We start from the raw sequence: 12,243 nt of genomic DNA, 5'->3' as shown, positions 1-12,243 counted from the left end.
TTCTGCGTTCTTAAACCTACTTCGCTCTGCTCTTCCATGTCCTATCTCTCATCGTTCCTCAGTCCCGTTCTACATCTCTTTGATAATGACCACCCACCTTGTCCCTCAACCACGATTTTGGATCCTCGCCTCTGTTAGTTCGCCGATCGACCGACCATTCGCCCGTCCCTGACCACAAGAACATGTCTAGTCCTTTGATTCTGAATAAACGATTCTGCACTTGGGTCCAGCCTCCTACATGTCCTTTGTTCATCATGACAGCAGTAACATTTCTTATCTCTTTCTATGTCTCTCTCTATTATAAATACTGTAGTTACATTTATTATTATCATCATTATTATTATTACATCATTACATTGTATTATTATTATTATTATTACTGTATTGTTATATTAAATCTGTTTTAGTGTATCTGGAACCGTTTCTTTAATGTTTTTTATGCATAGAAAGGTACACAATATACTGTATACTAAGACAAACACTTGACTAACTGACGTTAGACACGAACCATACCTAACTGTTCCAACTCACATAGAAATCCAACTTAAAGACAAGACTTAGTAACAGAACTCATTCGTAATTCGGGGACTGCTTGTATTATATACAAAAAACCAGATATCTATTTACAATACAAAAAGAAACAAAAACAAAACAGTTTTCTGGGCACATCTGACAATAATTGTGTAATTTACAAGTTATATTTTCATATAATTAACTAAGCCAAATCAAGAATGTGATTAATATTCATGCAATCTACACCTAATCACGGAGGTTCCCAAGACACAGGAAACCAAAGTGCCTTGAACACATGGAAAATTTAACTCTGTGTTTCTTTTTTTTTTCCTTTCCAAAAAGACGTGAAAACATCAGCATTGCCGGAATATCAAGTCCTGACTGAACTGCTCAGTACACCTGATAAGGCATACCTAGGGCAGTGAGTAGCACAGCTGCTGCCAAGTTTTCAGGCGATGTCACAGATTACATTCTCATCTCAACGTACCAAGCACTTAGATGATCAGGTGAAAAGGACACCTATTTTTAGACTTAATATTTGCTCTAGGTAATTTTGTGCAGAAGTGGTATGATGCTCCAAAGTACATGACAATGAGTGAGCTGTGTTGCGTTGTATACGTATATAATTTTTTATATACACACATACACATGCTCGCACATACAAGGGTCTGTGTCTCAACAGAGCGTGAGGCGCTAAAACAAATAATGCACCTTGTGTGAGGCCTAACCACAAACACCCTTTTTTCCACAGACAAACCAAAGTCTAGTAAACCTGTTGCTCCAAAATCCACTTGTGTAAGGCCATATATTTACATCAGCTAGTAATTATGCAAAATTTGACAAAACTTAGCTGACATGTTTCTCCAAAGCAACTTTCTCTAAGCAACTTACAAAACACTAAGCTGTGTACAGTGATTTGTCCATTTTTACAGCCAGGTAATTTTTACAGGAGATGTTCAAGAGAAGTATGTTGCACAAGGTGGTACTGCTGTAGGAGGTGGAAATCAAACCTGTGTTTTTTTTCAAGTGCAAGGCAGTAGATCTAACTAGAAATATATGGCCTGTCTAGCTAAAAGAACCAAGTTTCATCTATGTATTGCTGCATTTTCTTGTAAGCCCAACTGCTATAGCGCAAACCACCCTTAGGTATAACCCATGAAGATTAGGTCACCTAATTTTCCTCCAAACTTGTTCCTCACCTAGGTCACTGCCAGACCCTGGCTGTGTCTGACCAAAATGTTGACTGTCTTTGTACTTTGGTCACTCCTGCAGTTGATAAGTAAAAACAACTGACTAGGCACACACTGTACAGCAAAGGCAGACTTTAACCCCCCCGAGTTTACTCACTTTAATACCATTAGGAAGAGCAGGAAATTAAGTGCAGTGCAATAATATGGCTGCATAGGCTACAAACTTGTCATGTCCACATAGAAAACATACTTGTTTGTTGGTCTGAGGTCTGTATCAACATACGTGTCTGTATCTATGTACGTGTGTAAGTATGTATCTATTTCCCTGCAGGATGAGACTAAGCCCAAAAGACAGGTCATTTATAAGCATTTCACTGAATTGTCATCACAAAGAAATATTTCATTATCACAGAAGTATAACACTTCAAACCTGAGAAATTTCCTTTTCTTTCTGGCTGAGTCTTCTGGGGTCGTGATCTCTCTGCCCACCAGCTTCGGAGGGGTCCTCAGCAACGCCTGGATGGATTTGACCCAGTCACTGGCCGACCTTCCACCGCTTTCATCATGCTGCTCAGAGTTCACGCAACCCCTAGTTGGAGTCACGGCTACTATAGGTTCTGCATCGAAGGAGCAGTCTGAAATTTTCGCATCCATCCCCTGCCAGGAAAAAACTATATTTCACATTTCACTCCATAGAAAAAGCTGTTAAGTCAGCAGCAATAAAGACTTCAATATAAGTACAAATCTCAGCAATGCTTGAGTCAGTAATGTATGGTAACATTAATAAAAAATAATGACACAATAGGTCTTCAGCAGGAATTATAAACAAATTTGATAAATATCAGAAAACACCACAATTATTATTTGAAGGCAGCAAGACATCAACCAAACAAACTGAGAATCGTGGAGGGTCACATCGGCACATTCTTTGCAGAGGCCAACTTTGCTCATCTGTAGATATAACACAGAGCAAAAGAAAAATCCTACAGCTTTATATTTGCATACTAAGTGAGACACGTGCGGAGGAAGACAACGGACTGGGGGCAGACTCTATAGTCCTCCACAATAATGCAGTATCATCCAAACACAGCAGACCTGATACCACCAGGAACCAGTTCCGGTGGAAAAATCCTAGCCACCGCCTTTCCATCATGTGGAGACAAGATCAGCATTCCTGCGCCTGTCAGCCTACGCTTGCTTATTTGAATGAACTTGACCCTGCTGGGCCGCGCGCCAGGAGACGTCACACGCTAACTAGCTGCAGAGAACACTATGTTCCTGGACTCAGCTCAAAAATGCTCGCGCCTGCAGTGGAAGAATTCGGAGTGCTCAACTATTTGCCTGTGAACTCTCTTCATTTAGCTTTTTCTGTTGAATTAACACCAGTTGATTTCATTTATAGTCCTGCAGGCCTGGAAATTCAGGTATGTGCTGTCAACCATGTTAGCTGGATACCAGTGTCAACGTCACAGTGACACACTGACCCCACAAGTCTTGAAGCTGCAGCTCTGACATATGGACCCACTCACAACTGTTTCCTGTCACGTTACTGTGTAAAAAATTCAAAATACAGAACCACAGGTGATTTAGTTCAATCCCCATACTGGGATTTCAAGGATACTCAAAATCAGAAATGGCTTAATGAGTACAGAGGAAATGCCGACATATGTTGTCTGGTTTACGACTCAACGTATCATTGAGCGACAGAACTTACAGAAAATATCCACATCTCAAAAGAATAGCATTGGCAAAAGGCGATTCTGTTACAGCTGTTGCATACAAGTGTTATCAATGAAATTGTGATGAAGAAAATGGCTTTTTATTTAATTTCATTTCTGCAACATCTTCAAAAAATAGAAGAGAAATACTAACGAACGTGCGATTATAAACTAAATGCAGAGAAAATACTATGGCGAGAGAAATGTAGTAGAAACGTCTTATAACTGACTTACAAAACAGAAAAATAATTTCATTCCAGTATCACAAGACAACTGATTGGCATTAATATCCTAGGACAATATATAGAAAAAGAAAATATAGATCAGTTTGAGCTTTACTGTATGTTCTTTTAACTGGCAATTCATTTTAACACACTCCAACAATTCAAAAAACTGTCGACGAGCTCATCATTTACAAGTATTTCATTAGCTCATATTTCTCCAAAACAACTTACAAAATTAAGCTACTTACAATACTTTAGTCATTTATACAGCTGGGTAAATTAGAATAATTAAAAGTAAGTTAGCTTTGCTAAAGAGAACAGCAGCAGCAGAGTCCTTTGAGTGGAAAGTGGCAGCTCAAACCTTTATGGCACCTGCTCCCTGTCTCTGTCATCAGAACTATGAAGTGAATGTCGTACCAAATGGTGTTATTTGTTGTTTGAAACAAAAGTCTGACACTCTGCCTGAACACCCAGTGTAGGAAGAGCTCTTTGACCATCTAACGGGTGTGGGAACCACATATAGCTATTCAAAGACTTCTTTCCTTTCTGCAAAAACACAAGACTGCTGGAATAAGTGTCTTAATTGGTTCAGGAAATGGAGGAGAAAGAGCAGTGTATCAGTAGCATTGCCCACATGACCTGCCATCCTGATTGTCGCCACGGCTCCCGGTGGGAACCTGCCACAGGGCATGTTGGGAACAGGACCCAACCTGCCTGCCCAAACCTGCCAAAACCAGGCAAGTGAGCAGTGCAAACAGTGAGAACTTCATGTGCAGTGCACAGCAGTCACGGCTTGGCCCCTGTAAGAGCCTTTCAGCTGGTGACATGAACCATCGGATGACGTCCAGATGACAAGGTTTGATGTGAGACAAGAAGCAACGTGTAGTTGAAACAACGTCTAAAAGCGGTGGCATAATCTTCAATACAGAAAAAACTGCCATAACATACCGTGGCTTGTTAGCAACAGAGGTGATATCGTGGTGAAATAGAAGTATAAAAAGTATAATTCCTCTCCAAGAACAATTTCTCCTATTGAAAATGTCAAACATACAATGCATTCAGAAAGAATTTAGTCCCCTTCAATTTTTTTCACATTTTTTTATGTTACAGCCTTATGCTAAAGTCATTTAAAATAATTTTTTCCCCTCATCAATCTATACTCAATACCATATAAGGACAAAGCAAAAATTGGATTTTAGAAATTTTTGCAAATTTATTAAAAATAAACTTAAATATTACATTGACAGAAGTGTTCAGACCCATTGCTATGACACTTGAAATTTAGCTCAGGTGTATCTCATTTCCATTGATCATATTTGAGATGTTTATACATCTTGTTGGGAGTCCACCTGTGGCAAATTCAACGGATTAGACAAGATTTGGAAAGAGGCACACAAGTCTACATAAGGTCCCACAGCTGACAATGTGTATCAGAGCAAAACCAAGCCTTGAGGTCAAAGGAACTGCCTGCAGAGCTTACAGACAAGATTATGGTGAGTCAGAGATCTTTGAATGTTACAAAAATTCTGTTGCATAAGTGAATTTTTGGGGTACTGAAGGTTCCCAAGAGCACAGTGGCCTCCATAATTCCTAAATGGAACAAGTTTGGAACAGCCATGACTTTTCTTAGAGCTGACCGCACAGGGAAACTGAGCAACTGAGGGACAAGGGCTTTGGTAAGAAGGGTGACCAAGAACCCAATGGTCACTCTGGGTGAGCTCCAGAGATCCTCTGAGGACATGAAAGAAACTTGCAGAAGGAGAACCATCACTGCAATACTACACCGATCAGGACTTTATTGTAGAATGGCCAGACAAAAGCTTCTCCTTAGTAGACACATGAAAGCCTGCTTGGAATTTGCAATAAAGGCACCTGAAAGACTCTCAGACTCTAAGAAACAATATCCTCTGCTCTGATGAATCCAAAATTGAACAGTCTGCCTCACTTCTAAGCATCATGTCTAAAGAAAACTAGGCACTGCTCACCACCTGTGCAATACCACCCCAGCAGTGAAGCATGGTGGTGGAAGAATCTTGCTGTGGGGTTGTTTTTCAGCAGTAGGGACTGGGAAACTAGTCAGGGTCAAGGGAAAGCTGAATGGAGCAAAGTAGAGAGATATTCTTAAAGAAAACCAGCTCCAGAGCACTCTGGACCTCAGACCAGGCTGAACAGGACAATGACCCAAAGCACAAAGCAAAGACAACACACTAGTGGCTTAAGGACAACTCTGTCAGTGTCCCTGAATAGGCCCGCCAGGGCCAAGATTTTATCCCAATTGAATATCTCTCGACAGACCTGTAAACAGCTGTCCATTGATGGTCCCCATCCAACCCCACAGAGCTTCAGAGGATCTGCAGACATTGACAGAAAATCCCCAAATCCAGGTGTGCAAAGCTTGTCATGTCACAGCTAAGTACTAAGCACAGGATCTGAATACTTAACGTCAGTGCAATATTTGTTTTTTATTTTTAATAAATTTGTAAAACTTTCTTAAATCCAAGCTTCCATACAACACTTCCTCCATTAATAATTTGATATTATCTCTCTTACAAGAGAAATAGCTACATGACAATCAAAATCCCACTACCTACAACTGTCCCTGAGAGTGGAGTTTTCTACTGAAATCGTGCATTTATGAGCTTTGTGTTACTAATTAGACAGCTACTTATTTTTCCCTAAGTCAGACTACAGCTGTAAAACCTCAACTTCCGAAGTACAAAACTTTGCCACTAAGCAGTACGAAGCCACGCTTCTGTTTTCAGCACTCCTATAATAGCAAAATAATAGGTAATGGATACCTGGCAGCTCATTTACACCAGGGTTTTGCTTTTGCACAGAAGTCTCTCTCTTTAAATGGTGGCAGTGTGAACCGTGCACTTTCAAACGTTTCAGTTAAAATAAGGCTCTTGTACTATTAATAAATAGTACAATTTAGCCAATGCATATTTGTAGTTTATTTGACAATGTTAATGCAACTTGTCTGACAGCATACAAAATGACTTCACATTGTACTGCAATACAAAAGATTCACTTCAAAGAGTAATGACAATATATGATTGTTATTTATGCTCACCAACCCCATGATGGATTGTCCAATGCTTCCAGAAAGGGCTCTGGATCACAACAACCCAGCTTAGGACAAGCAGTTATTGAAATTCGGTAAGGATGGATGAATTTATGCTCAGCATTTATTAGAGAGTAAAAAATTATTGCACCCTCATGTTAAAGTTTAAGTCAGAACTATCACACCCTGCTGTCTATCACTGCAATCTTCCACAATAGGTTAAAAGACTTTGACAAAGTCAGCATGTGAAAAACCTTCTACACAGTGACAGCATGTTTATTCTACAAAACACCACGTTGTACAACTAAACCCATCACAACTAACACAGGCATCATTAGGCATCTATTATAGAGTATACAATTTTATTGTACACCCTTCCCTATTTATAAAGATACTTATATGGATAATTACTCATCCAGATTTCACAGGTTCTTTCAGCAAAGTACAGTACCTGAATTGCTCAAATAAAATACAATTGTATCTGTAAATATTTAATGCAGAGGTGTTATAGAAAGTACACACAAACACACAAACACACACACACACACACACACACACCAACCCTTTATTACCAAAGTAATAAAGATTATGCATGCAAGAAGAATTCATAGTGCCAGAAGGTCGAAGAAGGCTAGATCTGAGAAGACCTGGGTGATGAACAGTGACAAGGAAAAGAGACAGAAATAAAACCTTTCAAGTGACATTCAATCTGCTTTGGTAACCAAGCAAATTACACTTTCCTGTTACAGGTATAGAAACAGAACGGTCAGCCAATAAGGCAGTGGACAGAGCTGCTGCCTTAAGATCTGAAGATCACAGGCTTGAATCCCACCTATTGCTGCCATACCCTTGAGCAAGGTACTAACCCTAAATTGTTCCAGTAAAAAAAAAAAAAAAGTTGTACAAATTAGTGAATGACTGCAGTTAGCTTAACACTAAGTCATTTTGGAGAAAAGTGTTAGCTAAGTGAACAAATGTAAATATGAACTGACTTGATACCCTACACACAACTCAGGAAATACACTCTTTGCTGTTTGCATTACAGCCATAAGCAAGAGCTTGAAAGAAACTTCTCAATTTAACACTGGCAGTCCATTTAAACAGACCATACAAATTGATCAGAAAAGCAATAATATTGAAATTTGTGTATGTAGATTTCTCCAACTGTCAGAGTAAAACTCATTCATTCAGACAAGAACCAGCACATGTGCCAGTGTAAGGTTTGCACTTTGGGAAAGTGCCAGTGTCAAGACTGTGACTGGGGAAGCTATGGACAGGACAAGAATGCCGCTGGGGGGACACGGCATCTGGCAAGATCCCCGCTAGGGAGAGCTAGTGCCAGGCTGAAGTTACCATTGGGAAGCTACATGACTCTCAATGAGCTCAGGGGATGTGTGGCTATGGTGCTTCCAGTAAGCAGCTGGCGGCTGCTCCCAGGTTTGGGGCTACAGCCAGAACAACTCACTTTCTTGGATGAGCCTCTTTCATGGAATGCTTCTGTCCAGTTCAGTCTCTGCCCCAAACGCTATGAGGCAAAGCTGTGGTTACAAAATTAAGGAACTCCATTAAACTTTAAATTATGCATAAATATAAGAAACCACTGTTAGAGCCCATTATCCCTAACCCAAAGCAAAATATCAGCTCAAGTCTTTATGCATGTAAACAGCAGGACCCAGTACTGTGGCCTGTATTTCAGTGACTGCTTGCAGGATGTTATCAGTTGCCCTGACCTTTTGCCCAGGTGGATATCATAGAATGGTCCTACACATTAACAGTGACCCCAGAAGAGCCTGCTGGCCTGCCACCAAATGAGCTGCAACATCACCAGACTGAACGCTCTTCCTCAGAGCTGACTTCTTAACTTCCTCACCCAGAGTTCAGCCTGCTCAATCTGGCTGCAAGGCCTTCAAACGGCCCAGAAGACAAACTAACCCTGTCCCCTGGGGACCCTCATGCCAACAACGCAAAATACAGTTTTTAATTGACTTATTCAAATAATATTATTTAAATAGTACTTCAATTTATATGGCTGCATAATTTTTACTCAGGGTAAAGTACCTTGATTGACAGATACTACAGCAGGAGGTGACATTCAAACCTGGGTCCTTTAAAAACAAAGTGGCAGCTCAAGATATGCCACTTTCCACATACAGGATATGGTTCAAAAATTATTTTGAAATGGTAGGAGAAAACAAACATGAATCAAAATGCTTGTAGTGAGCACAAGTAGCACATATAAATTCCTTTTCACAATGCAATGCTAAATATAAACTGACTGCACGAATGAGCCACAGAGAGCTGTTACACATATGAAGGCAAACTATGTGTGTGACCAAGATGAAAATGTATCAGCAGAAACAGGCTAAAAGGGGAGAAAAGAAAAAAGAAGAAGCTCGGTTTCAGCAACTCAGAGTGTTTCTCTGCGGAAAAGCAGACTCGCAGGACGTGAGTGGGGGGAGTGCAGGTTCATGTGGGTTCATTCGGCAAGATTTCTCCGCCCAGAGCTCAAGAGCAACTCAAGTGACAGCCTCAACCAGCTGTTACACACTGGGTCACCAGGGTTTAAACAAACAGCAGGAGCGGAGTAATCTATAAGGACCAATCACAATCAATTCCGCCAGCTAGAACAGCCTATTGCTTGTGCTGTCATGGGCTAATCAGCTTGAAGCATTCAACCATCAGACATTCATGAATGAAGAACACATCGGTTGTAAACAACAAAGTGATACACATCTGTGCCTTATTAAAATCCACTCTGCGATATTTTCTTGGTTCTCCTGTGTCACCTCCGTAAGTAGTCATGTAGCAACCCTGAAGCAGTATGACGACTCATCAGAATCTTCATTTCATTCCAGGAAGACACACAAGAACCTCTGTCTAGAAGGAGTTGTAGATGTCCCATCTACAAGAATATCTGCACCAGCTTTACTTTGTGTTTCACAAGTCATGGTTTCTGAGCCCAAATAGCTCATAGGTCACAGGTTCTCATGTCACGAGGAACAGGTGGCAGAGTAAACAGGCTGGCAGTACACAAGACAGATGACCAAGGGCCATGTGCCAGGTGAGGTCTGGGTAGGACTGTGTCAAGAGAAACACTTACAAAATGTACGAACAGTAAAAGGTCACTGTGCCTCACACAAGATGTTCTGTGATGTTCCCCACTATGAGGCACTTGAACACCAATGACTGTTTATCAGTGCAACTTGTCCATTATCCAAAACAAGCGTGATCCACCAATCGTTCTCTTCACAACTCTGGCAATGCACTGCTATTGCTTTCTGCGTGCATTTTAAAGTCCATTGGACACCTTACCAGCACCTGTAACTACATCCACACACGTTCCAGTTAAATTGGAATACCCTGCTCAATCAATAAGAGAGTCACCCCTGCAGAATGCTAAAATGCCCATACAGACTAGCTAAACAAACACCTTGACATCTTAAATGGTAAAATTGACAGTGCAAAAATTGTAATTATTGACCCATACATTTATTCATTTAGCTGACAATTTTCTACAAAACGACTTACAACTGTAATTACCTACACCCACTTATGCAGTTGGGTAATTTCACTGGAGTAATTTAGGATAAGTATGTTGTCCAAGGGTACTACGGCAGTGACTGGAATTTTAATAGGTGACCGTGAGAGCCGAAGGCACCAGTTCTAACCACTACACTATCAGCTGCCCGATTGTTTTACATTTATTCTACAGAAGACATTGATATACCACTGAAGCCATGACAACTAAAACAGGCATTACTAGGTACCTATTATACTGTATATAGATTTATTACACAGCTTTCTATAGCTTTCTACATTTATTATATGGATAATTACTCCTGATTTCACAAACATGCATTGCTCATCCCAATATAGGAACTACCATTCTGGTTCTCCACATTCATTTTAAGCACAAGAAATCTGTGGTGAAACACCTGCAGCCATACAAGCTGAACGCCTGCCTGCTCAGATGAGTAAACACAATATCAGGTGATTGTACTCGCTACGGATGATGGGAATGGATGCCCTCTCGATTCAAGCTTATATGGAATGGGGCTTCTGTTCTCATGAGCACCTTCTTGTTTAGTTTGGTCTGGTTTAGTTGCTTTATTTGAGTTAATTTTAGTTTCATCACAGCCAAAGACAATACAAAGCATAAAAAAGTATTGTCAAAACCCAAAATAACACAACTGCCCAGTAATTAGTACAGCAGCTTGGGCATTGTATAAATATATAAATTGTATTGTATAAATATTATAAATACCCAAATAATAAAAAATTTGTATGTCACTAACAGCGTAAGCTGCCCTGTACAAAGCTAAATTTTAAGTGCAAGTCTAGAAGTGGTGCAGTGTAATGACTGTAGCAAAGAAAACATAGCAGTACTGGTAGCTATATTTTACCAAAAAAGCACTGTACAATAATTTGCCTTATTTTTTAGTCCATTTCATCAGAGCCAATGTCCTCACTCTGGCCATTGATAAACTACACCCACGGATACCCATTTCCATTTTTCACTCTGACGTTCTATTTAAATTAGGCCCACAACACACACATGCCCATTCCCTTAAACAGCTGGGAAATTATGGGTTTAAACAAGTCTTGCACTACAGTTTGAATGTCACTGCGAAGATTCACACTGGAGAACCCATAACACACCCACTTCAGTCACACGTTTTAAACTCACATCAGCAGTAGCACCTTACAAACTTGATAATAGGGGCATCTAGTGTATTAAATTACAGAAGTCCATTGTTAATAGTTATGGATGTTTATTTCTTATTTACTGACAAAAAAAAAAAAAAAAAACAGAAGATACACTGAACTTCATATAATCAAATCAAGTTTGGTGCTTAGAACCCCCAGTACACATGAAAATAAAGCAAAGACAGAAGAGCACACACAAGCTTTACAGAATAATTTTTTGTAATGAGACCGGTGCATTTCACCTGGATGCCTTCATCAGCACAACATGTCTGTTCAGTTACAAAAATAAAACAATTTCCATAAGCTTGTGTGTGTTTTCCCATAATTTTTTTAAAATTCTTTAAATTAAAATTTATATTTAAATTTAATTAAATCTTTATAAGAAATAATGTGTATTTTTTCTTTGGCATCTGGGCATTCATTTTTCTTTGCATAAATGGGGATGGGTACAGTAATACTATTTAACACTGTTGAAAAATATTCGGGAATCCAAGGTACCCTATCACTACGTGCAGCAGCAACAGGAAAGAAGTAACTTTTCTGAGCAGCATTTTGTGACTTGCAGCAGATAAACTTGATTTCAGTAAGTTTCCGCCCACCTTGTAGCTTGCCTGACAAGACTAAAATAGAGTGTGAGAGCAGCAGAAAAGGACTAATCAGGTCTTTTGTGATTAAATCTTACATTTATTCATTTAGCAGACACTTTTCTCCAAAGTGACGTACATCTCATAGAAAATACGTGTACAGTACATTAGTAGAAAAAGATTTAGATGCAGACACTTGATTCTAAAGTACAGTTAGTTTGTTACTTTCCACTGCATGAACCA

At 39.7% G+C, this 12,243-nt stretch overlaps 1 protein-coding gene across 7 annotated transcripts in view; it reads right to left on the bottom strand.

The window, feature by feature from the left end:
* The window catches only part of spidr (scaffold protein involved in DNA repair), a 74,079-nt gene that overhangs the window by 49,559 nt on the left and 12,277 nt on the right, over positions 1–12,243 (bottom strand). For 2 of the 7 annotated variants that reach the window (XM_018750914.2, XM_018750915.2), the window contains exon 6: positions 2,134–2,360. In XM_018750914.2, coding sequence (XP_018606430.2) covers positions 2,134–2,360 — 227 coding nt within the window. The other 5 variants (XM_018750919.1, XM_029259245.1, XM_018750916.1 and 2 more) reach the window with 5 other exon arrangements.

Source organism: Scleropages formosus, chromosome 16, assembly GCF_900964775.1.
Source record: "Scleropages formosus chromosome 16, fSclFor1.1, whole genome shotgun sequence".
Classification (NCBI taxonomy): Eukaryota; Metazoa; Chordata; class Actinopteri; order Osteoglossiformes; family Osteoglossidae; genus Scleropages; species Scleropages formosus.
This window is presented reverse-complemented; position numbering and strand designations above follow the sequence as displayed.